The following is a 27,809-nucleotide window of genomic DNA, read 5'->3' as shown; positions in this document are numbered from 1 at the left end:
TGCTGGCTAAAGGAAAAAACGAACAATAAATATTAGCAGAAAAAATAATAAGTTTAAAAGAGAAACACTACTTGGTTGGGCAAATGTTTTTGCATCAAGATAAATCTCTTCTACACTTTCTTATTACAGTGAACTAATCATGATGAAACTAAAATAGTTCTTTTAATAAGATTTTGTTCTGAATAGTATTTATGTTCAATTAGGAAAAATAAATGTTATAATATTTATTATACATTAATATGGGTTGATAATTTTTTTTTACAAAGTATCGGATTGTAGAAGACTAACCTTTTCAAACAAAAGCAACCATATCTCAAATCATTAATAGAAAATAACATATATAGGGTTATAACCCTCATGCAAGGAGAGATTAAGATCATTGCAAAATATATAACAATAATAATAATTATTATAATAATACTATTAATGTTTCTTTTCTTCCTTATGAAATAAATATTAAAAAATAAATAAAAATTATAAGGAAATATAAAACTATATTAAAATTAATTATCTTTTAATATATGTGTTTTTATAATCTTTGTATTTTTATGTAATGCTATCAACAATAAATAAATAAATATTATTTTTAATTTTATAAATTAATTATTTTATAATTAATCTTTTCAAATTTTAGTTTATACTTATATGTATTTTTGTGATTTTTATTTAACTATATGAATATTTATTTTTAAATGTACAATTAAAAAAATCAAGATTAACTTCCAAATTACTATTTTGAACCGTGTATTGCAGTATGTTTTTTTAAGTTCAAATTATACAACCTATAAAGAACTTTAAACAGAAGAAAATGATGCTTTTAATGTTGACAATAAGTTTGAGTTGGACAAAGAAACTCCCCCATTTATTAAGGCTTTGAACTTTATATCAAATCCTCCAAATTTCTTTGTCACTCGTACTTTTGTAAAGAAAAATGGTAGATACCGTGTCAGGAGTATTCTGACAATTATTATTCTTTAATTACAATTAGATATTTATTTTGACAAAATCATTGAGTAGAATGAAATTGTGACTTTAACTAAATTAAAAGTCAACTCATTAAATAAGTAAGCAACGCACATTATATCATCATTTATATTATATTTATTAATTTGGGCTCAATGGTTATGTTCTTTTAATTGTTGTAAATGTATGCTATTTAAGAATGAAGGAAAACAAATTTAAAAACAAAATATTTAGTAACTAATATCATTTTAAACTTAAAAAGTAGATAAATACAATTTTTCTCTGTTAGATTAAATAAATCATGGGTTATATTGAATAATCGCGTAATGATTGAGTTATTTTTGTTTTTTCTTCTATGAAATGAAACCTTATTTGTATACTATATTGGATTAAATCGCACTAACTAGACATTTGAGAATTTTGGAAATTGTTTCAAACTTTTCCGACAATAATTTCATTGACACGACACATTACCGATCAATCTGTTGGATTCCTAATATGGGACTTGGGACTTAGACTCACATTTACGGGAGAAGAAACACAGACGTAAGAAACTCGAAAATATACAATCTAAATGAGAGGATGGAAATATACAATTAGTGACAGACATTTTCAATGGTACATTTCAGGCGAAACAAAATGACTTAGGAGACTTTAACCTGTTGAATCTCTTGTATCTCGAAGAGATTTTAAGGACAGATTCGCTGACACAAAAGATCCTACTGCAGTTTTATAGAAACTAAAAAAAAAAATCATTTATTTAGGAGTTGAGACCAATCTGGATGGTGTGGATATAGGAGTGTTATTAGGTGAAGTGTTTTGGGTTTGTGAATCCTGCAATGCTTGGTTCAAGGTTTCCACTATCTGACTCATGGAGGGTCTGTCTTCAGGATTCTTCTTCAAGCAGCAATCTGCCAAGTTGGCTACTTTCCGAGCTGCAGCAAGAGAGTATTGGTTATTGAGACGTCGGTCGATGATGGTGCTGAACCTGCTACTGTTGGCAGGGTAATGTTTAACCCATTCTACAAGCTTTTGTTCTCCTATTGGACGGTTTCTATTCAATGCACGTCTCCCTGTGAGGATCTCATAAAGCACCACACCAAAACTCCAAATATCACTCTGAACTTTCAGATGACCCGTCTGAACGTACTCTGGGGCAGCATATCCCTGTGTCCCCACTACCTGATAAGTTTTCAGAATCATCAGTCTGGTTTCTATTCAGTGCTGCTTAATTGCCAACTCCAGAATCTGTTATAGTTACTGATATTTGCATATATGATAAGTAATTATGATTACATTTTCATTGCAAACGATGGATGGGTTTGGAAGTCTCATAGTTCAGATTTATTTTTGGAAGTAATCATGATTGAATACCGATGAAAAACTATAGGAGTTCAACTTACCGCAGTAGATACATGAGTCTTGTCACCTGTCGGACCCTCTCTTGCAAGACCAAAATCTGAAAGTTTGGGATGAAATTGCTTGTCCAGCAACACGTTTGAAGATTTGAAATCGCGGTAGATCACCTTCCAATACAAAACATTAAAACAAGACAAGATTATTATAATCAATTAGAACACCTACGATGTTCAATTCAGACAAGGTTACAAATGTGAAACATGTCTCAACTACAATGTACCTGAATCTCCAATCCGTTGTGGAGATAATACAATCCTTGAGCAGCACCGAGCATGATCTGCAATCTTGTTGGCCAAGGCAAAGGAGGTAAAGAAACACTGAAAAGATGATCTTCCAGACTCCTGTTAGACATGAACTCATACACCAACAACCGTTGGATTCCTCTTTTACTGTCTATTGAGCAGTATCCCAGAAGCTTAACCAAATTAGGGTGGTTAGCAACGCTCAGAAATTGAACTTCTGCAAGCCATTCTTTGTGTCCCTTTACAGAATACAATATAAAAAATAACACAAACATGAGAAACCAAACCAAGTATATCTTTATAGTACTCAAGTGTTGACACAATTCAGAGACAGCATAACACATTTGACTGACACTCTGCAAACTCGTTTTCCATTGAAAGCAGTTCCTAACAGCCATGAAAAGAAGTTTTTCCTCACATCAAAATCAACTCATCCATGATTAATAGAAGTTTTCTCGTTTAGGTTTTTCAGAATCTGAATTTGCCTTTCACATAAATGATTTTCGTAAAAGAACCACCTACACCGATTAAAATCGTTGTATCTTGTATACATTGTATCACGCTTGCTATAGTCCATTATCTTTCAATAATTCTAATATAAACAAAAAGAAGGGACATAGAGTCACCGGAGCAGATATTAGTCATAAAAACCACAGATTTTTTAGATTGAGAATTGAAAAACAAAGGTACTGAAGAAGGGTGTGTTTGTGTATATATATATATATATACCTGTAAGCCATGCGCGTTAAGTTTTTTTATTGCGACTACAATTGGAGAAGGTCCATCTTTAGGACTGATGGTTCCTCTATATACTTTTCCAAAACCACCTTCTCCAATCTTCAGCATGCTATTGAAACCATTTGTTGCATCTATAAGCTCTTTTAAACTGAAAATTCTGTAACTCTGTTCCTTCTCTCTGTACAATTCTTTTATGCTCCTTGGCGATGGTACCGAGCTTGGGGACTTCGGTGCTCCATTCACAACCTGGCTTTTCTTCTTCCGTCCCTTTGGGAGTTCTGGGTGGGATTTTGATTTCTTTTTGAAGAACAAACAGTTCATTTTCTAATCATCCAAGTTACTAAAATTCTCAGCAGAACAGAGTATAGAAAGACAGAGGGTTCGTTCAAGAGAAAATGAAAACAGGTGAAGCAAATTATGTTTGAAAAATGCGAAAACGAATGAAACGGAGAAAGAGAAAAAATTGAAACGGGTTTGTTCCGTGTAGCAGAGGAAATTGAACAATAAGAAGAAGGGAATTGAGAGGAAAACCGCGTGAAAATCCGCGTCTGATACACAGAAACATAACATTAACAGTTAAAAGGTTATGTTTGATTTGATGGTTATGTTATGGGACATCTATAGTCCGATTCAGGGTCAAAGTAAAACAAAGTTGATTGCAATTTTATTCGGAGTATATTTTCAGTCAAAGATTGTTTAAAATTTACGTTTTGAAGAGTGATGAAAAGATAAAAAGAAAAAAAAAAAACTTCTGTTAAAGATGAATTATTAAATTTGTAGTAAAGATAAACAAATTATACACCAACAAAGTTAAACCTCTTAAAACACAAAAAACAAAATAAACTTTTAGATTTGGTGATGATAAGGATGTGTGAATGAATGAATGAAACATTAGAGATTTTATTAGCCAAAAGGTAGTTGTTCCTTTATTTTAAGGAATCTGTGTAGAAAACCAACAATATAAAACAAAAAGCATGGTAAAACTAAAGCTACATCGGTGAACTTTGAGTGAAAGATAGGAAAAGAGAAAATGAGTTTCATTAGTCTGAATTTAGAAAGAAGTGAAAAAAGTAATGATAATGATAAAGATAGGAGTGGAGACTTAGAAGGTGAAGTGGGTACACGTTTATATAATAATAATAATTATTATTATTATTATTTTATGAGAAGAGTTGAATTGACTGTACTAAGACTTTCAAAGTTGGAAGAGACTGTGGCGTCTTCAACAACCAGCGAACTAATAAACAATAAAAATTAGTATATCATTATGAACAACGTTGGAGCTTCCAAGTTCAAACATGGGGTTCCACATTCTTCATTCTTACTTATTTCTTCCTCTCTTCCTTTCTTTCAAATTTTACTATTTTTTACTTTATTTGCTAACACTTTTCTTGCTTTTTCATTCATTTTATTTTCAACCTTCCATTAACTATCTGAACTTCATAATTAAATACTTTTATCTTTTTATCAAGTAGATGTTAAATCGTTAACAGGGTTCTCTCATAATAATGTTATTTTAGTAAGGTTTAATGTTTTGTTTTTGTTTTCATCAATTTTATTTAAAGTGATTTTTATTTTTTTTATATTTAAATTAATTCTAATTTTTATAATTTTTATAATTTTTATTTAATTTGATTTTTTTACGGCAATGTCTATTAATCATTCACATAAAAAAATCACAAAAAATGTCTATTAATCATTCACATAAAAAGTTAACAAAAAAATAATAGGTCATCATTCATAACTCATGTAAATATGATATTATTAAGGGTTAAATATTTTTAGTCGTTCAACTATTAAGCTATTTTATTTTTCGTCCCTCTTTTAAACTTTGGTACACTTTGATCCTCATTAGTAAGGAAACTATAAATTTTCGTCTTCCAAAATCAGCGGTGTTAAAATTAGGCTGAGTTGGCTAACGGTGTGCCACATCATTTTTTTCTTTTTTAACGCTAAGTCAATATTTCCTTGCTTCTCTCCCTCCATCTCCTTCCTTGCATCTGACGCCGAACTTCTTCCACTCTTCTTGTTCACTAAACCTCCTGTCGACGTCGCAGCCGCACAACTCCCTCCTTGTCCACCACCACAAATTATGATATAACCATAGCCAAAAAGAAAGGAGACGGAAGGAGAGAAGTAGGAAAGATTGGCTTAATGTAAAAAAAAAAAAAATAATGTGGCATACCGTTAGTTAATTCAGCCTAATTTTAACTGCATTTGTTTTGGAGAACGAAAAATTATAGTTTCTTTAAAGACAAAGATCAAAGTTTAAAATGGGAAGAAAATAAAATTGGTTAATAGTTGAGGGACTAAAAGCATATTTAACTTTATTGTTAAAGATTTAGATATTATTAAAAAGAAAATAAATTAAAGAAAAATTATAAAAATTGAAACTAGGAAAAAGTCGAGGATAAAGGGACATTTTATTAAAGATATAAAATCCCATAACATTTTAACTACAAATTCTTTTAAGTGATAACTTTTAGACTTTGACTATTTTGTGTGGTAATAGTTTTTGTACCAGTGTACTTTATGGGCCAAAATAATTTTATATTATTTATTATATTTTTTAAATGATAGAATAATTTTCAAATAATTAAATACGAGAAATTCAAATTAAATATTTGTATTACTTTTGGATAAAACTAATGTTGCAAAATAATATACATTTTAATGAACTTCTAAAAATATTTTCATAATTTATACTTTTATAGTAATTCATTTTCACATGATAACTGACTAATCATTCATTAAATGCAATTTTTATGACATAAATAAAATCTTTAAAAAAATTTAATTTGTATATTTAAAGTACTACATTATAATATTTTATTCACAGACTTTTAACACGTCTTTTAATCTAATATGTTTACTTAACTATTTGAAATATGTTGACTGTATGACAAAAAACTTTCTTGATAAAATATAATTCCTTTTAAGTTATCATAATCAACATTAATGATTATTATTTTATTTATTATTTAAAATATTTTAATTATTTATATATTTATCATTTTGCCTTATTATATAGGATTTTATAAATATACTAGTATTTTGGTGTGAAATGAATGTCAACCAAATAAATATGAAAACATAGGTTAGGTAGAACTTTTAATATGAATATAATTAAGCAAATCAAGGTCTTAAAATACTAAACTCATTTGGGATAATAAATATCAATAATTTAAACAAATTGTTTTATATTGAATAGAGGTATTACATTAACTTTTTAATCAAGTGTGAAATATTTTTATCAAGTATGTGTATTGACATCACGTTGTTAATAAATAGACATCCAATTTATATAAACGTAAAACTTATATGATTTTGAATTTTAGATGATAAAATTTATGAAAAAAAAAAACTTAAAGCTTAACAGTAAAAATTAAAAAAATGCAAAAAATAAAACAATTATAAAATAAATAATTTATAATTCTGTATATTTTAGACTAAAAATCACCTCATATTAACCACTGCCCCGTAATAATATTAATTATGTGTATGGAATTAAAAGAAAGATCAAATATTTATACTTTAAAATTCATATAATAAAGTTGAAGTAATTGAAAGTTGAAAATAAAATTCACACAAATGTAAAAAGTTAGAGTGAAGTATTAAAATTAAGTTTAGATATTATTGAAATAATTACTGTAAAATTATATTTATTGTCCCGCAACTAATATTGTTTAAAGATGTGCAATATTCTTGACTGTACCGTGACTTAGTCTTGGAGTTGACATGTTTGAAAATTAAGAACATGTTCAAACTATAACATTCACCATTTTTTTATAATAAATTATTTCCTATTCAAATAGTCTATTTATATAAGAAAATTTGATATTAATAAGCATGAAAGTTCATTCATAATAAAAAAAATTATCAGGAAAACAAAATTATTAATAATTTATTAATTCTTAAAATTTTACTGGTAAATAATCGTTAATCAAATTTAATGATAGATAAATATTTCAATAATTATCGACAATAAAAAATTTATTAATAATTTCGATAAAATTTTCTTTTTTATTAAATATTGTGATTTAGTAATTTTAGTTTTCTTTATCCGCCACTATCGATATTTATTGTTCTTTTTTTTTCTTTCATCTCATCTTTTTCTTTTTCTTACTTTTTCTAAGCCTTATTTTTTTCCTCAATGTCCACTGTTGTACGTGTCATTACTGTTATTGTCGTTTCTTTTTTCTTCTTTTCCTTCGATTTTTTCTTCTTCTTCTCTTTTATATCAATTTAATTTATAATAAATATTTAATTAAATTTAGCGAGAAATTAACCCTGATTATATCAACAGATTTAACAATGAGATTATTAACAAATTTATAATTATAGATTTATTGACTAATTTTCAAAAGATAATTATTAATAGATCTAGTAATGAATTTCAAAAAATTTAAGTATCGACAAATAAAAAAAAATAATTACCAATATATTATCAACGAATTTTCTCATGACCAGGTTGAAAATAAAATGAAAACTCTGAAATTTGTCTTATTGACAAAAGATTATAAACAAAAATTTCTATCACTAATAAAAATTATAAATTACAGACAAATTAATATTTCCGTTAGTAATTAGAATCTTAAAATTTATTAATAAATTTTATTTCATTAACCATTTTTTTTAATTAAATTTTGATACTAATATGATATTTTGTAACAGTGATTATTAACTAATATGGAAAGTTCTATTAACTAGTGACAAATACATATCTCGATTAATAAGAATGATAAAATTATCTTTAACAATAAGAATCACATGCTAGTATTTTGTTTATTTTTTTAAACTTTAATCCAGATTAAATAAGAAAAACGTATAATATTGTATTTCATTACATCCCCATATATATATATATATATATATATATATATATATATATATATATATATATAATATAAATCATATAAAAAAAATCAATGTAATAATCATTTAAATTGAAAAAAAAATATGATGATTTGGTAGTACAAAGAGTATAAGTTTCCTGAAGCAAATCAAAGGCAAATATAGCCTCTTCAAGCATTTTCATTGGAAGAAAACAACTCAGCAAGAGACAAGAGCTACTTACTAGACACCATAGCTTTTCAGACTTCTATAGGGTGTCTTACAAATCACATGTTTTTTTTTTTCTTTTTTTCGGATGCTTATAGGTAGAAGATGGCATACATTGTGCCTTTTTTCAAAAGAGCAATAACAAATTATGAAATAACAACTTAAAAATAGGAAATTAGTTCAAGGTACTGACGAAGATAGTCATTTTCGGTACTCTCATAATATTTAGTGGTTTGATGATCCTTCTTAATACTAATATTTATTTAGAAATAAAAAATAAATATCATATTGTAGTTAATTTTATCAAATGATAAATAACATAAACTTCTAAATTTATAAATCTGACCTATTTTAATTTTACTAAGAAACAAAAGTGATTTTGAATTAAATCCTCAAAAGAGGAAAACAAATTATTCCGTTGCCGGGACTTGAACCCGGGTCTCTCGGGTGAGAGCCGAGTATCCTAACCAACTAGACTACAACGGATTTTTGATTTTATGTATGGATTTTATTTGATAAAATTAATTTTGTTTCGGAAAAAATTAAAAAAAAGATATAAATTAGGGATTGTGTGAGATCACCATCACAAATTTTTCAGGAAAAAAATTATCAGGAAAAAAATTATCAGGAAAAAAATTATTTTATTGAGTAAAGTTATATAAAACCTTTTAATTTCAATTTTTTTTTCACAAATAGAATTAGAAATGAGAGAGAGAGTTACGTAAGTTAAAAACAAGTAAATTAGACTAACTTTTTCTTTTTGTGAGACAACTGTTTTGTATTTATCATAAGTGTTAACCTATATAATTAAATAAAAAAACAAATTAAATATTCAAATAATATACTAGTCTTAAAAAAATCAAAGTATCAACTATATATTAAATAATATGACAAAATAAATTATAAAATTTTTTGTTGAGGGATTACAAACTAATTACATAAACTCATCTAACTCAGAGTTAAGTAAGCTTAGGTTCAATTTGTCTATATTAAAAAAAATCAATTCAACTTCGGTCAAATTTATACTAAATCTGATTAACTCATAAGCTTAAATCTATTTAGTCACCTTTAAATGAAATACTAAATTATTATTAATATTACTAATAACAAAAATAATGTATTTGTTAACATGAAATTTTGAAATAAAATACTACTTTTTAGACTAATGTACGGTTCATGTGATGAAAATAATACGAAAATAAAAGCCTTTTTCGTTAAAAACTGTTTCAAAAGTTACAGCTAAAAGTAAAACAAGAATGACAGCCATCCAAGACTTATGAAATTCCTCGGATATGCAAAAACTCTGCTTTCACGGACTCTATACTATTTTACTTGTTTTTTTTCTTCTTCTCTCTAATCTCCTTTTCTCTCACGCAAGTTTTTGTGCCTTTTTTTATAACTATTAAAAAATATAAATTAATGACTAAACAAACTTGAAGATTTGGTAAAAAAGTTGTTAATTATCCAAGTCCATTGTTATTGTTACAACAAACTACGAAAATAAGAATCTGTCCATGAAGCGCACGGATGGGGTTCCTGCATCTAAAACCATCCATCGTTATGGTCAACAAAATTCTGTAAATATGAAACAAAATTGCTCCACTTAAAGCTACAGTTGAATTCCATGTGATAGTCGTTAATCACAACAACAAAAATATAAATAATTAATAAACTTGAAGATTTGGTCAGACTTGACCTGCGTTTTTCATTTTTGAAATTCTTGGTTGTGATCATAAAAAATTTTAAATAAAAAAATTGAGTGATTTCTAACTGACAGCCGTTAACCATGTAAACAAGAGTAGTAACTAAGTTAAAGTATTTTCACTAGGTCACGTACCTCTTAAACTACTAAAAATGTTACTAGTTGAAACTAAATTTGGTGAATTTTCTAAGCCGAAAAAAGCTTAACCCTTTTTCACTCACATACCATGCCCCAATTATCCCAAATCCATGATCCAGCCAAGGTCTTCCAGATTCATGCTATGCTTGATACTAGCTATAAATGCTTTTAGAAGTTATCTTCAAAAAATAAAACCTTTTCCATACAGTACCTTAATAAAAGTTGTTCAAACTTTTCACCTAAACATTCTCATAATCTAAATTTTACAACTAATCCTTGAACTTGAGACTAATTGAAGTAAAAATTGACAGTAATAAACCATGGTTGTGCATGTTGGACTGGAAGCTAAGGGGTAGCATGAAGCATCGTTGACAGAGTGGGTGGGGATGGTGAGTACCCAGGTTTTGGATGGATTCAGTAAAATAAAGTAAAAAAATAAGTTAAAATGTGCTGTCTGTTCAGCTAATATCCTTTGGTTTGGTCCAACTAACTCACATGTCAGTCTTTTATTTCACCTATACATAGAGTTTTGAATGATGCATGCTCAATTATCCATATACAGTATTTCATATTTTATGTAGGTACAAAGCACGTTCGAAATAATGATGGAAGAATTCAAGAGTGTTTTTTACTCCAGAAACCAATTTTCCGTATTTAATTTTGCTTATGAAATAAAACAATTTGGTTGAAATTTCCAAAAATACTTTTCCAACATCTACCAAAACATAGCCATGATCATTATGACGTCTTAGGCGGACCCACTAAACATTATAGCAATTAAATTAAATAAAAGACTTATACGTGTGAACCCATTGAGGTCCAATCCACAAATTTTGAAAGCTTCGTAAACGTGGGAGAGAGCAAATGGAATAAAATAATATAAAATAGTTGGGTATCTGTAATCTGACACAATCATAAACAACTTTAAGTGAAACTAACCGCAAGAATACAATTTGCAATAAGCACTTAAGAGTGCATTGAAGTACCTAAGCACTTGTTCATGGAACTTGAAGCTCACTGAATTCCAAGCTGAAATTGAAACCAGCATTTGCATGACAGGTCGTCTGCAATTCTCTTTACAACATGCTCCTAAAGCAAAAAGAAGCTCTAGATTTTACTGATTCTGAAAGCTTATGATAAGCAGCATGGCCAAAAACTACTATGAAAGACTTTAAGAAGGTAAACTCTTACTTTAATGGAAGCTTAAAATTTCAGCTTCAAGGCTTGTGAAGTTTGAAGCCAAAAACTCTTGGAACATAGCTCTGTGATGGTTTCTGTGGTTTTAGTTGTCCATAAGTCATGAGGAACAGGTGAGGAAATGTAGTTCCAAAATAAGCTCCGTCAATGTCTAAAATAGAATTAAGGATTTGAGAACAGGATAGTGTACCACCATTTAAATAAGCCACAATTATAAGTTGCAAAATATATAGAGAATAAAAGACAAGCAATCTTAGTTAAATTCACATATTTCAGGATTTAATTATCTTGTTCTGCAGATTTTATCCTGGAAACTTCTAGGATTTCAATGATTATGATAAATAACATTTTTTCAAAAGGTCCAATGGTCCCTAAACTGTCCTTACGCCTAGAGATATACTGCCACTAGACAGCTGGAAGTAAAATTGCAGAATATAACACACACACACACACATAGAGAGAGAGATGGATATATAGAGAGACAGGGGAGGGAACAATTTACTCCCAAGAAAGTTACTCCCCATTTTCACTGCTTATTTTTGGAAATCTAACGGTGAATATTAATTATTCATTAGAATCACTAGATCTAAAGAAAATGACTGGTTACAATAAGGAGTTATTCTCATGAAGTTACTCAAGGATGAACCTGGTCCCTCCCTATATAGAGACATATATTCTCAAAAAAAGAAAAAACACAGTGTTTCCAGACGTTCACCAAACACTTTCAAGATATCTAGTATCACTTGTCATCTTTTAAAGTTAAAACTCAATTCCATTATAGACCAGCTTAGTATTGCGTAGATTAGCAATGTATTCAATTGAGAGTCATCTTTTCAGAATAAGTAACAAGAATCCCAAACCTTGCTCTTATAGGTATTTGACCTTAATTAGAATGTAGTTTATGATCTACATGCAAAAACTAGACCCTAGAAAGATCAATATATGTATTTCCAGTGAAAACCAAGAGAAAAGATGCATGAGCGTTACTTCCAGAGAGATGTGGATGCATAATAAACTAAAAACCCACACAAGTTCAATAATATAATAGGGCCAAGGATACTGCCTTGATACTTGGAGCGAGGATAGTAAATGTCTTCACACCTAGGGCAGTATATTTTCACAGTACTGGATCTAGGGATGTCTGACTGACCAACTGGAATGCAAGGTTGTCCAGAGCAGTAAACTCTCGGGCATCTGCCAAAATCATAGTTCTTGTACTTGTCCAGCTGTGCAAATTCCAATATCATCAACACTACAAACCTTAACTAAAGAAGATTACATTAAGAGAGAAATTAGTGACAGAGAGGTCTAACCATTGCAGCCATTCCTTTGCTTGTCAGTATATACCGGGCATGAATCAGACCATATAGCATCTCGGCTGCTGATTCAATTAACTCATTTTGTTCCTCCGTAAACATGTCACCTACACAATCCCACCAACCCAATTTAGATTTCAAACATTCGGTCCTGTTTGCATAAACTTCTTAATAAGCACTTATAAGAGAAGGAGATTGAAACATAAAATGAATCAAGCTTTTCTCATAAGTTAAAATTAACTTATGCATAAATTAAAATCAGCTTCTGGAGAAGCTAAATAAGAAAATATTTATAAATTAAGTTATGCATAAGCTAATTTTAACACATGAAAGAAGCTTATTCATTTTACCTTCTTATTTCTTCTCAAGTGTTCATTGAGAAATTTATCCAAAACAGGGCCGAAGTACAAAAATGATCAAATACATAATCCACACTGCAGACATGCAAGTGCACAATTTAAATCACAAGGAGTTAGCATGCATTGCATAGTTTCACAAGCAAACAGAAAGAGTGATATTTTGCACTTGAAAAGTTTAAAGCATATAACCATAAGCTTACCATGGGAGGACTCAACATCCAAAATCAAATCCAGAGCATAATCGTAGTAAGGCACTTGACTGCTTAATCCGCACAGGTTGAAGTCGTCCTGGATGTAATCGTCATCAACCTCGCAAAAGAACTCGTTTCCTCTCAAATTGCAGAACCACGAGATCCAAGACGTGTCATCTCCATCGGAACCGCTAACATCAGACTCCTCGCTGTCTGTTTCAGACTCTTCTGCATCCAATAAAGCATGTAAAACAAAGTCAGCTCAATATTCACTCTACGTCAACTTTACCTCTCTAAACTTTTCCTCCAATTAATATCACCGTGTTTTACCCCCTTCCACGTCTCAAAAACCCTACCGGAATCTAATTCAGCGTCTCTACACTATTCGAGCAATAAAAAACAGTAAAAACAAAGTCAGGAGTTCTACAAAACGCTTATTAACATAACCCTAAGTCCGTGTAAAGATACGGCCAGCTCCGAAAAGGATTAGGATTCGGTTGGCGAGATTGGCATCGAAAAGAGATCAGATCGTAAGAGAAAAGGAGAAATCTCGAACCGTCAGAAGCATTGGAATTCTTGGAGATAGGGGCGGTGACGGAGGCGGAGCGGGAGTCCTTGGCGGCGGCGGCGGCTAAGAGAGAAGAGGAGGACGAGCGGTCCTTGCCGTTGATGCCGGCGGCTCTGGATGTGGACGGCGAGGATCGTTCGAGCTGTTTATCGAGGACGTCGTTGATTCGCTTCCGATCAGCGGAAGTTACCTCCGATTTGGATCCCACTCCTCGCTCTCTGTACATAACGAACGCCGGTGCTGTCTTCCTCTCCGCGATTCGATTTGATTCTGTTCGGTACGATTGTCACCCAATCATAACAACGTTACTGAAACGACGTCGTAGTGGCTCGTGTTGCAGGAAGCTAGGGTTTTGAGGTTGAGTTTCAGGGAGAGGGATGCAATTTTCAATTTACAGACGCAAACAATGATTCCCCGTTTCGGTTCGTTTCTATTCCTTCCAAATATTTTTCTTTTTTTCTTTTCTACATTTAGTGCTTTTCTTTCGGGCAAGATATTTTTCATTCTTCAAGCTATTTTCTTTTTATCATAATAATCCTAAAAAATCAATAAATAAAAAGTTCAAAAATAAAATTATTTCCTCTCAAAATAAAATTAGATAAGTTAAAAACACAGTCTGATGATTAAATTATTTCGCTAAAAAAAGTTTTGATAAGAAAAAAAAAGTTCACATTATATCTCACACTGATGTTAAAACTGAATTAGGGTAAAATGTTGTTTTTTTTTTCATTAGATTCGACAATTAGTTTCTACCAAATAAGAATATTTAAGCAAATTTCAAATCGTAACTTATTTTGTTATTTACTTCATAATTTAAGACTGTATTATTATTTTATGCAAATGCATTTTTTGCATTTTCTGTTTTTTTCTTTATGTATTTTATTTAGTGTAAAAAAGTAATTTCATTTAAACGAGACCTTTGCCCTCTGCCGCATAGTCGCATTCGATTATTTTAAGTCAAACAGATTCATCAAAGATAATATCTTATATTCTAAAAGGGTAATAAGTCTTTAGTTTTAATTCTCTATTTTATTATTTAATTAAAAAACAAAATAATAATTCATTTAAATAATATATGAAATATGTGGATGTATTTTGAATATAATAAAGTTGCAAATGGGATATTAGTGACATAGCGCCAGCTTTAGCAAGAAGGAAAATTTTAACTTTGATGAACACTGATTTAGCTGTTCCATTGTTGTTTTTTCATCCAAACTACTCTTCTTATTGGTTTCATCAAACTTTCATTCCATGTCTCCTAAGGTCTCAACAAGACACCACCCAGTTGTCTTTATATATTTTTTATTTATTTATTTTTCTCTCTTGTTCAGGATATTTTGTTTTTTTCTAAACACACACAGAAGCCAAAATATAAGAAAAAAACAAAATACCTCTTTTAAGAGTTAAGGTAGACAGTGATGAATTTTTGTAATCAATTTTCGCTTACCTTAGCACCTTCCTAAGAAAATTAAAAAAATAAGATATAATTTTTTTTATTTTATATGAATATCTATGGATTTTTATTAGTTTTTGTCATTGTAATCTTTTAAAAGAAATTAGTAAGCCTTGCTATTAACCAATGGCTTACGGTATATGAGAAAATGATTTTGCTTGTAATCGTTGCTGGAGTACATTAATGAAAAGATTCTGAATTTTTCATATTCACATTATTGGACTGAAGTATCCCACTTCAGGGGACTATTAAAATGATATTTGATATTACATAATTAAATAAATGAATTATAAAATCATTTACAAAACCTTCTGACGTTCTGCAGAAATTAACAATACATAGATAGATAGATATAATCTTCAACAATTAAAAAAAACATTATGTTTTTAACATGATTTGAGGCTAATAAAAGTTATTACGAAGGAATAAATTTGATTTATTCTTAATTTCCAACTAAGAAACAAAAACAATGGAAACCCAGGAAGCAATGGTACATTATTAGTAAACTTAATTTTATTCCTTCAAAAGGGTTATATTAGTGAACAAAATTTCGAAATATATAAAGAAGCTTGTAATGTTTTTGGATTATTGACAAATAATAAGAAATTTATTGATGAAATCAAATAAGCAAGTGAATTTGCTTCTGAAAATGAACTTAGAAGATTAATTGTTGCTTTGTTGAGTATGAACCCAACGTCCAAACTAGAATGATATAATTAATTTTAAATTAATCATATCATTCTAAATTATTTTATTTAACACCATTATTTGTGTAGATCTTCAAATTGAGGATCTGAACTTAAAAACTTTTGTCTTATGCAAATTCAAGAATTGTTGATGTCAAATGATAAAGCTTTGAAAAATACTTGTTTATCTTAACCTAAACTTTTAAATGTGCTTGTAATCCAAAATTTAGTGTTTTTTTAATTTTGGATTGCATTTTAAATTTTAAAAAAAGAAACAATTCTCGATATCATTTTGTTTTGCAAAGATAATTCATAAGGACTTTACCTCTCAAGTTCAATATATTGTTGTTTGCAGAATAAAAACAAAAAAATAATTGAAAATTCTAATTTTAAAGATAGATAAAAATGTATGTACAACAACTAAAAATATTATCTATTTGAAACTCTTTAAAAATATCAAACTCACAACATTTACAATACAAAAAGATATACACATTCTTCATAATCTAAGTTTTGTTTCTATTATAAGATTGTTTATCAAAATTACTACTTTGTAGGTTAATTGTAGATGAAAACTTTTGATATAAGCATTTATAATGAACAAAATCCTTCTTATATAAATATAAAATTTTAAAATAATGCAAAAATTACGAACTAATTTAATTCTTATAAACATTGATATTTGACACTTTTATCTATATTATAATTTTGACATACATGAATGATAATTATATAATTTTATTATTAAAATATAATATTGTTTTTTGGTTTATCTGTATTCGTGCAGGGATCTAAAAACAAACTAGTTGATATTACATAGTTAAATAAATGTATATTAAAATCACTTTCAAAACTTTCAGATTTGTGAGGATTAAAAATCTTGAAGAGAAATTAACAATATAAATATACAGAGAGAGATTAAAGTCCTGAATATGGAAGAACAACATAACTTATCACTTTGAGAAAGAAATTCTAATGAAATTCTGTAACCTGGCATTTCAAAACTTTTATAGCAATTCAGCTGTCATTTCATTAATATGTTTACATCTTTTAAAAAATTCAAACATATTAAATTTTATACCTGTTTTTCTTAATTGATAACAACTAGATTTTTTTTTTTAATTTACTCTCATCATAATTATTTTTTACTAATATTAATTAGAATTTACACTTTTAATAGGACTTTCGAAATTTGGTAAAGTTAAAAAAAAAAATCATACTCAAGATTGATAAAACACTGGCCAATTAACAACAAAATAATAACAACTAACTTTAGAGAAAAAGATAACGGTAGTAATGTTGAATAAAAATATCCGTGCAATCCTCAAATAAATATAACAAAATCAAATATCGTCTTTTTTTTTTAAAAAACATTTATCAAAACAATAGTTAGTTCATATTTGTTTCTTGGTCAATATTGACCACTAAATAACCCTAATTTACATGGTTTTAAAATAATCCAAACAATTTCAATTATATTAATAAAAGTCTTACAAATATCAGCAAAGAATGGAATTATAAGCATGGCTTGATTAAAAAAGCTCTGGCTGATATTGTTGGGAAATATAAAACCAATTTAGATAGATTAGAAAAATAAATTTAATCGACATTTTGGAAAACAAAATTGTCAGTATCTCAGTTAAAATAAACTACAACTAAAACCATGAGCATAGTAAAAAACTAATAATCAATAAGAGAAATAAATGAGTATAAACTAGTTTTCAAATTTGATTTAAAAAAATAAAATTATCTAATTGAACTAAAGGTACTGCTTATAAAATTTTAAAGGGTTAAATATGTTTTTAGTCCCTAAACTATTGGTCGTTTCTGGTTTTCGTCCCTCTTTCAAAATAAGGTACAAATTTGGTCCTCATTTTTTCGAAACTCTAGTTTTAGCCCTCGAAACTTTGGTTTTAGTTCTCGAAAAGAATGATGACCAAATTGTACCTTATTTTGAAAGAGGGACGAAAACCAGAAATGGCCAATAGTTTAGGGATTAAAAACATATTTAATCCAATTTTAAAATTTGAAGTTCTTTTAGGAATTACTTAGCTAAACGCTATATTTTGTCGTCATAAAACACTAAATTTTCTATAAATATTCCTCAATCAAACTCTAAATGGTGCATAAATCTGTCTTCTTGATGGAAACCTACGTCGCCTCTATGTCCATTCCGTAAAAGTAGATCTGGAAGAATATTAGATTCAGCTGAGTGGCAATAATGGCCATTTCTTCTTAGATTTTCAAAATTTCAACATGTATTTTCACAAAATTTTATATTCCAAAATATATAATGTAAAATACAATTTTTTTATATTTCAGATAGTATATTTCTAAATACAAAATAAAAATATATTTTAAGTTATATAATTCAGATTATATTTGTATGCTGAATTATACAAATGTACGTTGTCTATGCAGTTCGCGTTCTCCAATATCTAGCTCTTAAAAGTAAACTTCAAGCGAACGTTTTTTGCTATAAGTTTAGAAAATGGAAGAGTACAAAGCTGGGAACAATAAAATGAAAAACTATAATCCAACTAAGCAAGGTCAAACACAATATTTCAGCAAAATTCTATAAAGTTGTGAATGCAATTGTCAGCACTCAGAGGGTAACCCTATATACTAAGAAGGTTCGTGAAATGATCAAAGTTGCTAAGCTCTTAAAATTTTCACAACAGCTCCAAATGACTAGTAATTACATCTGGGCAGGACTGGGCCCGCAGAAGCTCCAGACGGTTGAAAGGTCGAGCAAACTTCAAAATGTAATCTTCACCTGAAAACCAAAAATACACATGAAATAAAAGCAGTTGGCCATTACTTCAACAAAACAAAAACAGAGAGCACGTATACTATTCACCTTCTTTTACTGTTCCATAGAGCCAGCCTAATACCTCATCTGCAAAAGCCAAGCAGACTCCTCCCTGCCAACAGATTTTATTAATTATGATGAAAAGGAAAGTGAATACACTTCAGAACTTACAGATATAAATGATTTAATCCTCCTTAATTAGCTATGCAACGATTAATTGCACGTATAAGAATGTACTTTCACCATTGATGTGAGAGAAGGAAAAAACAACTGGAGCGCTCTCCATGACCGACAGGGTGTTCTTACTGCAGTTTTAATTAACTAACGATGCAGTATCAAGCCACATAAAATATTAGCCCCCTTGCATCCTATAGCAGTTATACCTGCCAGTAGTTCTTCATTTCTACTCTCTGAGTTATATCTTTGGTTCCAATTCTTTCTGTCCGAACAAGACGACCTGCATCGTCCCTGTACCACATTTAAAATAAACAATATAAACACACTAATGTAGAAAACACTAGCAGTATGAGTTTTCAGTTGTCATGCATGCAAGATGTAAGAACAAAACGTTAAAATAAGCAGAAATCAATCTCTCCAAACCTAGTTGAATTGAGTAACTTTCCCACACAATGTTGGAGAAAATCAAAGATTTTATAATGGTATGAAGCAGAAACAACAGTTACCTAAATCCTATGACAATATATGGAACACCTGCCAGAAATGACTGAATCTGCAAGCACAAACAGAGTCTTGTGGAATATATCATAAAAATTGAAAATGGAACACGTGGAGATGAAAAACTAATGAATTGGTTTCAAAATATAGGAAATGTACCCAAAACTTCAACAGTTTTTTTCTCTCGAATCTTTCCTCAGTATGATAATTCAACTGGATCATAAAAATGACATTCCCATATTATTAAGCAAAGAGAAATGTTTTATTAGAAAAGAAAAATAAGAGCTAAAATTGAAATATAACACAAGACAGCCAGAACTCTATGAACCTCACAACTAGTCTTTAACTCCACATAGAATCTCTTTCCGTCATTAGTCGAATCACAGCAATCAATCTCAGCACCCATTAAGATGCGATGAGCTCCTAATTTTGTCTTAATCACAGAACAGAATTCAACATTGGCATCAACATGATGTATCCCTTCTCCGTCTGCTCTTGTAGGATCTTCAGTGGCGAGGCTTTCAAAACAATATCCTACATAACATCTAATTGCCAAACGCATTAAGTCTAAGGCTTATCCCAATAAATCAAAGCGAAAGTGGGGGAGAAAATTTTTTAATTTGTATACTAGTTAAAGCTAGAGCAGTAGAAAGCAACAAATCATATTTTTTACAATATAAGGCATTATTAACAAAATTCTTTTCGTTTTCCCTAACATCTACTCTTTTTTAAGCACCTGTTAAGAAAAATGTGAACCACATAAATAATAACACTTTTCAATTCATTGAGGTTACTTTTCGTTGAACTTTGACAACCTTTAAATAGGTGTAAACAGGGTCTTGGAACAAGTACATAACGAACGCCTGTGCTGTCTTCCAGAATTCGTCCTCCTCAAGCAAGGTTTTGAGCCAAAAAGAAGACGAAGTTAGGGAGCTAATAAGGATGATTAGAGGGAGCTCACGAGACGTTGCTGTCTTGGAATAAGACACGACTGTTCAAATATTTTGACAGTATAACCTTTTAAATTCTCAAATTGATTTTACACAAAGTAGACCAAAACCCTTCAAATTCTTTACTTTTAGAGTCCCATGCAATTCAGTTTCTTTATTTTTAGAGTGTCATGCAATTCATTTTAGTAAAAGTTTATTCACTTAGAAAATTATACATTATCATTACCTTTCTAAGAAAACTTTTTAGCAAGAGTTTGTCATGTGGTCATTCATTGTGTCCTATAATGGGACACCTTCTATCAAATTTATAAATCATACATTACTTAATTCTTAATATAAAATCTAAAAAAGAATATTATACTAGGTTTAGATTTATTTTATGATGGTCCTAGAGAAAGTATTTTGTTTCATTTTTCAAAACAACTCTAACTCTTCTAAAATGTGTTTAGGTCATGGATAGAATGTATGTTATCACTTTCTCTCTGTGATTTAATTTGATTCAATTAATACAATTGTCACTTAATTATGACATTACGACACCGTGGCTAGTGTTGCAGGAAGCTAGAGTTTTGAGGTTAAGTTTCAAGGAGAGGGATGCAATTTTAAATTTTGAGACTGAAACAATGATTTCCTGTTTCGATTCATTTCTATTCCTTCCAAATAATTTTCTTTTCTAGATTTAATGATTTTCTTTTAGGCAAGATATTTTTCATTCTTGAAGGTACTTTCTTTTTATCATAATAATCATAAAACATAAATAAATAAAAAAATTTAAAATTATATTATTTTGCTAAATTGAAGTAGATCACGCCTTTCCTCTTTAAATAAAATTAGATAATAAAAACACCAAGTCTAATGATAAAAAAATTTCGCTAAAAGAAGTTTTGAAAAAGAAAAAAAAAGTCACATTATATCTCACACGGATATTAAGACTGAATTAGGGTAAAATGGTGTTTTTATTCATTAGATCCGATAATAGGCCTAGTTTCTACCTAATAGGAATATTTAAGCATGAAAACATTTTTGAAACAATGTTTCACAAAAAGGAAGATTCTTTTTTGGGTATGATATGGTGAAAAAGGTAAAACTTTCATGTGGTGAATACTCAACTCTTGTGAGATGCAAGAGAATGATTGATTTAAATGTAGCTTCGAGTGAGACTGCATACTTATTACTTCCTAATGGGAAAACAACACATTATAGATTTTGCATTCCAATCTTGATAAATTAGGAATCAACTTGGAACAGCACTCAAGGTAGTCTTCGTGCTAAACTCCTGATAGAAACAAAATTGATTGTATGGGATTAGACATCCATAATGAATAAACTATGCTTTAGAGAATTTGATAGAACACTGAGGGACATTATGAAAAATTCAACCAAAGATCAACATTTTTGGGGTAAAGTGATTGTTTTAGAAGATTTTAATAAATTTTACCCGTGGTAAAAAAAGGAGCTAAATATGATGTCATCAAATCAATAATAAACTATTGTGAGTTATAGAAATATTGCAAAGTCGTCAAACTTTCTAAAACATGAAATTAAATGCTGTCACAAACGAAACTACAACAGATATCAAAGAATTTACTAATTGGATATTAAAAATTGGAGATGGAAATATGAATTTAAATGAAAGTGATGAAGGCATTCTTGAAATACAAACAAATCTTCTAATTCAAATTAGTGAATCATCTTTACTATCACTAGTCCAATTTTTCTATCCTGAATTTGTGAAATACAAACAAATCTTCTAATTCAAATTAGTGAATCAACTTTACTATCATTAGTCCAATTTTTCTATCTGAATTTGTGATGAATATGGTGTCTCTAAATTTTTTATTAATGGAACAATTCTAGGTCTAATGATTTAATCTGTAGAGTAGGTTAATGATTCAATGTTGTCTTTGATAAATGACAAGAAAATTACTTATTTACGTTCAGACACACATTGCCAATAAGTTGAGGACCAACAAATTCAAGCTGGTGGTTTACATTAGAATTCTTGAATGATATCAAATGTTTAGGATATCAAATCATCGATCGAAGTTGCAAGAATGTGTTCCAATTATGTTTCTAAGAAACATTAATAAAGCAAAAGGTCTTTGTAATTACACAAGGTTGCAAGTTAATCACTTAGTCAAAATGTGATTTCTGCTACCCTGATTCAAAACTTAGTGTTTTCCAATAAAAGGAGATTTGGAAGAATTTAAATTCAGCTGAGTGGCAATAATGACCATTTCTTCTTAGATTTTCATAATTTCAACCTGTTTTTTCAAAAAAATTTATATTCCAAAATACAAAATAAAAATAAATATTTTAAGTTATATAATTCAGAATATATTTGTATGCTGAATTATATAAATGTGTTGTCTATGTAGTTAGTGTTTTCTAATGTTAGCTCTTAAAAGAAAACTTAAGCGAACGTTTTTTCCGACAAGTTTAGAAAGCGGAAGAGCACAAAGCCGAGAACAGTAAAATGAAAAACTATATTCTAACTAAGCAAGGCCATACACAATATTTCAGCAAAATTCTATAAAATTGTGAATGCAATTGTCAGCACTCACAGAGGGTAACCCTATATACTAAAAAGGTTCGTGAAATGATCAAAGTTGCCGGAAAACACCAGACTTGATTCCCCTTACTTCGCGTACCGGATTGTTTAAAAGATAACAGCTAAGGTCTCAAAATTTTCACAACAGCTCCAAATGACTTGCAATTACATCTGGGCAGGACTGGGCTTGCAGAAGCTCCAGACGGTTGAAAGGTGGAGCAAATTGCAAAATGTAATCTTCATCTGAAACAAAAATACACACGAAATAAAAGCAATCGGTCACTACTTCAACAAAACAAAAACAGAGAGCGCGTATACTACTCACCTTCTTTACTGTTCCATAGAGCCAGCATAATACCTCATCTGCAAAAGCCAAGCAGACTCCTCCCTGCCAACAGATTTTGTTAATTATCATGAAAAGCAAAGTGATCACACTTCAGAACTTACAGATATAAATGTGATTTTATCCTCCTAAGATGATATTGAACGATCCTTAATTAGCTATGCAACGATTAATTGCACTTATAAGTATGTACTTTTTATCATTGATGTGAGAGAAGGAAATAACATCTGGAGCGTTCTCCATGACCCACAGGGTGTGCTTACTGCAGTTTTAATTAACTAATGATGCAGTATCAAGCCACATAAAAGATTAGCCACCTTTCACCCTACAGCAGTTATACCTGCCAGTAGTTCTTCATTTTTACTCTCTGAGTTATATCTTTGGTTCTAAGTCTTTCTGTCCGAACAAGACGACCTGCATCGTCCCTGTAACACAGTGAAAATAAACAATATAAACACACTAAAGTAGAAACCACTAGCAGTATGAGTTTTCAGTTGTCATGCATGCCAGATGTAAGAACAGAACGTTAAAATGAGCAGAAATCAATGTTTCCAAACCTAGTTGAATTGAGTAACTTTCCCACACCATGTTAAAAGAAAATCAAAGATTTTGTAATGATATGAAGCAGAAACAACAGTTACCTAAATCCTATGACAATATATGGAACACCCGCCAGAAATGACTGGATCTGCAAGCACAAACAGACATAAAAATTGAAAAGGGAACACATGGAGATGAAAAACAAATGATAATTCAACTGGATCATAAAATATAGGAAATTTACCCAAAACTTCAACAGTTTTTCTCTCTCAAATCTTTCCTCAGTATGATAATTCAACTGGATCATAAAAATGACAGTCTCATATTATTAAGCCAACATAAATGTGTTATTAGAAAAGAAAAATAAGAGCCAAAATTGAAATATAACACAAGACAGCCAGAACTATATGAACCTCACAACTAGTCTTCAACTCCACATAGAATCTCTTTCCGTCATTAGTTGAATCACAGCAATCCATCTCAGCACCCATTAAGATGCGGTGAGCTCCTAATTTTGTCTTAATCACAGAACAGAATTCAACATTGGCATCAACATGATGTATCCCTTCTCCATCTGCTCTTCTAGGATCTTCAGTGGCGAGGCTCTCAAAACAATATCCTACATAACATCTAATTTCCAAACTCATTAAGTTTAAGGCTTATCTCAATAAAATCAAAAAAAAAAATGGGGGATAAAATTTTTAATTTGAATATTAGTTAAAGCTTGAGCAGTAGAAAGCAACACATCATATTTTTTTACAATATATGGCATTATTTACAATATAAGGCATTATTAGCAAAATTCTTTTCATTTTCCCTAACATCTACTCTTTTTTGTTATATTGATTACTGCTCTTTAGCACAGTCAACATACCCAAATAATCTGCCTTGATTGCCGCTCTGTTGATTATATCAAATATTTACAGATCCAAGAATCAAGAAATTCAAAGGTAGGTGAGCCTACCTCCTACGATCTAAATCACTTTGCGGTCTTTCTGGTAGCTTATGCACATCAAGATAGACAACCCCATTCCTTTTGTGCACTCCCATTTCCCAAGGCTCATGACGGATATAAGCTGTTGCCAGTATCTGCTGGGACAAAAGTAATTGGTTAATATGAGGCAATCACAGTACCACAACCAGAATTTGTGTCTGACTTCGTGAGCTTGAGAAAACCCAAGGCGATACCAAAAAAATGTTCAACTAAGGTTATCACGAATTGGGTTAGAGTTTTCTAAAAATCAAGATCAGAGAAGATTCTGACCAAAAAGCAAACCAATTCAAAATGTATAAATTACCTTGTTAAGATTGTTACGGAATGTCTGCAAAGATAAAACAAGAGTGATGCCCAATGATCAGAAATTAGTTTAGTAATATAAAATGTTTTCAAAATATAGGTCATAATATATATCTTACCACAAAATGAATGTTTTGAAGAGGAATATTTTTGTCTCTAATGCAAGCAAGAAGATCACCAAAGCCCTCTGAGCCTATGTCTGCTTTACAAATTAACAGAACAAAAGTATTGGTAACATAAATAGTGGTGTACAACTGGACATTGTTTCTCGTGCACAAATCGTCCAAGTAGTAGCATTCCATAATCCAACTAAATTCACAAACCAGAAGATTAGATTAATAGACAGATCACGTGCCTTTTTTGGGAATGAATGTATCATAACCTTCATTCAAATCAGCTCCAACATCCTCAGTAATATGGCGCTTAAAAAGTCTCTAAATAAACAGGAAAAAGAAAGCACTTAAATGAGCATAATACCATGACAAAGTATTGTAAAGAGAACGAAACAAAAAGCAATAAATTAATTGAAGATATCAAACAGCTCACCAAACTACGGTCATCGAAGTGTACTTCTCCGCCTTCTACACGACTATAGCAGGCAACTTCACAAGGCTACCAGAATAATCAAGAAATCATAATGCCGTAATCAGAACTGATAAATCCAAAAAGGCAATTTATAACATAACACTAAACCGATGAGTCAAGAAACCACCACAGGTAAAAAAACAGTAGCTTCAATGTTTAAATCAGAGTAATTTGTTTCTAAAATACAACCAATAATTTATTTTCCTTGACTCACCAGTTTAAACATAATAAGTAAAGTTTAATATTGACACATAAAATTCTATCTTCGTGGTAATTTCTCAAATTCTCAAAGCAAATTGAACAATCAATTGCTTGATGTAGCAGCAGTTAAATATAGCAAAATAGGATTCCCCTACCTCCTGAAAAGCAATGCACTTTCTTGACAGAGTTTCTTCACTTTTTGAAAGCTTCAACTCAGAGACAAAGCGCTCATCATGGCGACCATTCTGAAACCTATTTCCGTATCCAAAATTCTGCCTCTGAGGATAAGGTCCAGGTCGAGGAAGAAGGCCAGCTCCTCTATCATTTTGATACCCTTGCTGCCAACGACCACGGCCAAACCCCCCTCTACCCTGGTTATTTGCATTGCGGGTGGCAGGCAATACTGCCAGAGAAAATCACATCTTGCCATAAAACGAATTAAGAAATAAAATCAACAATGATATTTTTTTTTTTAATTCATCAACATTTTTAACTTCTGCAGAAAAACAGAAGCACCATTATGGAACGAATACCTAAAATTCCTGGCAACAAGCAATCAAACCTTTTTATATTAAGTAGGGCTGACTAGAAAGTCAAACCACAAACAATGATTTATAGTGAATCATTTCAGATTTACACACAAACATTAACCTCTAAATCATCCCTAATGATTTCGCTCATAATTTTTCTCGGTCTCCCTCAACCTCTAGTAATAGGATTGTCCTACGCCTCATTCACTCTATATTTTTCTACTCCTTTTCTCTATACGTGCCCGAACCACATAAGCTACCCGAATTTTCACTATAATAGATTCTTTTACAAGTAATACATGCTATGTTTTTTCCTATCAGGTATAGTAATTCATGATCGCATATCATGATTCGTTCACACGGAGCAACAAGACTAGCACTCACTAATTAATTATCCAATCCATAAATCACGAAAAAGTAGCAAAACAATTGTTCAGCGCATGCTTCAACCGAAAGAGAGAAAGAGAATTTACCAGGAATAGGATAAGGACTTTTGGCGAGGGTTTTACAGTAATCTTCGTTATCGGAGTCGAACAGATCTTTGTCTTCATAGTCGTGAGGGTGATCGTCTCCGTCCTTAGTGCTGTCTACGACGTCTCCATTCTCCTCGTCATCTTCGGCTCCGCTGCTGCCGCTGCCGCTGGCGGAGGAGGAGTCCGCGGCGCCCTCGCTGGATTTCGAGGAAGAGGCCGAAGACGACGAGGCTGAGGAAGAGGAAGCGGCGGTGGAGGAGGAAGTGGAAGCGGGGGAGGAGTGGGACCCATTGTCATTGTCGGAATCTTCGCCGAATAGGTCCTTCTCCGTGAAATCCATTGAGCACGCTTTTCGCGTTTCAGTGGATGCAATGCTCATCAAGCATTCTTCGTTTCTAGTTTTTCTCTCTTTTATTTGGGCCACAGCTTACAACTCCGTCGCAGTAATTGCTTTTTGCACCCATCATCTTAAAATTACAAATTGCCCCTTTGTTTTTTTAATTATAAAATTTGAAAACATATTCCAGAATGTATTTTCTTATCCATAAATATATTACATCTCTGAGTTACATTCCTAAAATGTATCTTCTAAATTCTAAAAGTTTATTTTAAACTATATAATCTAAATTATATTTTTAAATCTATAAATATTCTGAATTATACAACTAAAAATATGCATATAAAATTTAGAATATGATTGTTAATTTTAGGATTAAATATGTTTTTTTTAATTTAAGTAAAAATTGTAATTAATTATTTTTTAAAATTTTTGATTAATTTAATCTTTAGGACTTAGTTATTTAATTTTTTAATTAAATT

At 30.4% G+C, this 27,809-nt stretch overlaps 3 protein-coding genes and 1 non-coding gene across 6 annotated transcripts; all 4 read right to left on the bottom strand.

Annotated features, from left to right (window-relative positions):
- Nucleotides 1-1,510: 1,510 nt before the first annotated feature.
- Nucleotides 1,511-3,898, bottom strand: LOC124834798 (putative serine/threonine-protein kinase PBL19). Its single transcript, XM_047309590.2, has 4 exons — nucleotides 3,354-3,898; nucleotides 2,603-2,863; nucleotides 2,367-2,489; nucleotides 1,511-2,145 (listed from the first exon to the last, which is right to left on the bottom strand). Exons 1-4 carry the CDS (start codon nucleotides 3,681-3,683, stop codon nucleotides 1,720-1,722), a joined length of 1,140 nt encoding a protein of 379 aa, XP_047165546.2. The 5' UTR covers nucleotides 3,684-3,898; the 3' UTR covers nucleotides 1,511-1,719.
- A 4,938-nt stretch (nucleotides 3,899-8,836) lies between these two features.
- TRNAE-CUC (transfer RNA glutamic acid (anticodon CUC)) lies at nucleotides 8,837-8,909 on the bottom strand. The gene has a single exon. It is a non-coding gene; the product is annotated as a tRNA-Glu (tRNA).
- A 2,210-nt stretch (nucleotides 8,910-11,119) lies between these two features.
- LOC148191940 (casein kinase II subunit beta-1-like) lies at nucleotides 11,120-14,371 on the bottom strand. The gene is made up of 6 exons (XM_088100808.1): nucleotides 13,883-14,371; nucleotides 13,336-13,554; nucleotides 12,774-12,883; nucleotides 12,521-12,686; nucleotides 11,455-11,611; nucleotides 11,120-11,352 (listed from the first exon to the last, which is right to left on the bottom strand). Exons 1-5 carry the CDS (start codon nucleotides 14,118-14,120, stop codon nucleotides 11,481-11,483), a joined length of 864 nt encoding a protein of 287 aa, XP_087956934.1. The 5' UTR covers nucleotides 14,121-14,371; the 3' UTR covers nucleotides 11,120-11,352; nucleotides 11,455-11,480.
- Nucleotides 14,372-18,692: 4,321 nt separating this feature from the next.
- Nucleotides 18,693-27,350, bottom strand: LOC148191939 (NAD-capped RNA hydrolase DXO1-like). 3 transcript variants are annotated; one of them, XM_088100245.1, is made up of 13 exons: nucleotides 26,991-27,350; nucleotides 26,143-26,390; nucleotides 25,748-25,813; nucleotides 25,557-25,635; nucleotides 25,321-25,400; nucleotides 25,203-25,226; nucleotides 24,869-24,993; nucleotides 19,849-20,065; nucleotides 19,680-19,733; nucleotides 19,529-19,575; nucleotides 19,229-19,313; nucleotides 18,894-18,957; nucleotides 18,693-18,809 (listed from the first exon to the last, which is right to left on the bottom strand). In XM_088100245.1, the coding sequence occupies exons 1-13, from the start codon at nucleotides 27,328-27,330 to the stop codon at nucleotides 18,706-18,708; spliced, it is 1,533 nt and encodes a 510-aa protein (XP_087956371.1). In that variant the 5' UTR covers nucleotides 27,331-27,350; the 3' UTR covers nucleotides 18,693-18,705. The 3 variants fall into 3 exon arrangements, with proteins under 3 accessions (XP_087956371.1, XP_087956369.1, XP_087956370.1); XM_088100243.1 differs by lacking the exons at nucleotides 18,693-18,809; nucleotides 18,894-18,957; nucleotides 19,229-19,313; ... (1 more) ...; nucleotides 19,680-19,733; nucleotides 19,849-20,065 and adding exons at nucleotides 22,938-23,409; nucleotides 23,705-23,789; nucleotides 24,006-24,052; nucleotides 24,149-24,202; nucleotides 24,318-24,534; XM_088100244.1 differs by lacking the exons at nucleotides 18,693-18,809; nucleotides 18,894-18,957; nucleotides 19,229-19,313; ... (2 more) ...; nucleotides 19,849-20,065; nucleotides 25,203-25,226 and adding exons at nucleotides 22,938-23,409; nucleotides 23,705-23,789; nucleotides 24,006-24,052; nucleotides 24,149-24,202; nucleotides 24,318-24,534.
- Between the last annotated feature and the right edge of the window lie 459 nt (nucleotides 27,351-27,809).

Source organism: Vigna umbellata, chromosome 10 (genome assembly GCF_029865625.1).
Source record: "Vigna umbellata cultivar VRB3 chromosome 10, Vumbellata_1.0, whole genome shotgun sequence".
In the NCBI taxonomy this organism is placed as follows: Eukaryota; Viridiplantae; Streptophyta; class Magnoliopsida; order Fabales; family Fabaceae; genus Vigna; species Vigna umbellata.
The sequence above is the reverse complement of the archived record's forward strand: the minus strand, read 5'-3'. Positions and strand labels throughout refer to the sequence as shown.

What these genes read in the sequence shown, in the direction of transcription:
- LOC124834798 (XM_047309590.2), bottom strand. Translation starts at nt 3,683, where the DNA reads ATGAACTGTTTGTTCTTCAAAAAGAAATCAAAATCCCACCCAGAACTC. An exon ending in TTAACGCGCATGGCTTACAG is followed by an intron (nt 2,864 to 3,353) that starts GTATATATATAT and finishes TATTCTGTAAAG; the next exon opens with GGACACAAAGAATGGCTTGC. An exon ending in AGACTCATGTATCTACTGCG is followed by an intron (nt 2,146 to 2,366) that starts GTAAGTTGAACT and finishes AAAACTTATCAG; the next exon opens with GTAGTGGGGACACAGGGATA.
- LOC148191940 (XM_088100808.1), bottom strand. Translation starts at nt 14,120, where the DNA reads ATGTACAGAGAGCGAGGAGTGGGATCCAAATCGGAGGTAACTTCCGCT. An exon ending in GAATTCCAATGCTTCTGACG is followed by an intron (nt 13,555 to 13,882) that starts GTTCGAGATTTC and finishes TATTGGATGCAG; the next exon opens with AAGAGTCTGAAACAGACAGC. An exon ending in GCAAAGGAATGGCTGCAATG is followed by an intron (nt 12,687 to 12,773) that starts GTTAGACCTCTC and finishes GAATTTGCACAG; the next exon opens with CTGGACAAGTACAAGAACTA.
- LOC148191939 (XM_088100243.1), bottom strand. Translation starts at nt 27,330, where the DNA reads ATGGATTTCACGGAGAAGGACCTATTCGGCGAAGATTCCGACAATGAC. An exon ending in TATATTGTCATAGGATTTAG is followed by an intron (nt 23,790 to 24,005) that starts GTAACTGTTGTT and finishes ACTGTGTTACAG; the next exon opens with GGACGATGCAGGTCGTCTTG. An exon ending in AAATGAAGAACTACTGGCAG is followed by an intron (nt 23,410 to 23,704) that starts GTATAACTGCTG and finishes ATCTGTTGGCAG; the next exon opens with GGAGGAGTCTGCTTGGCTTT.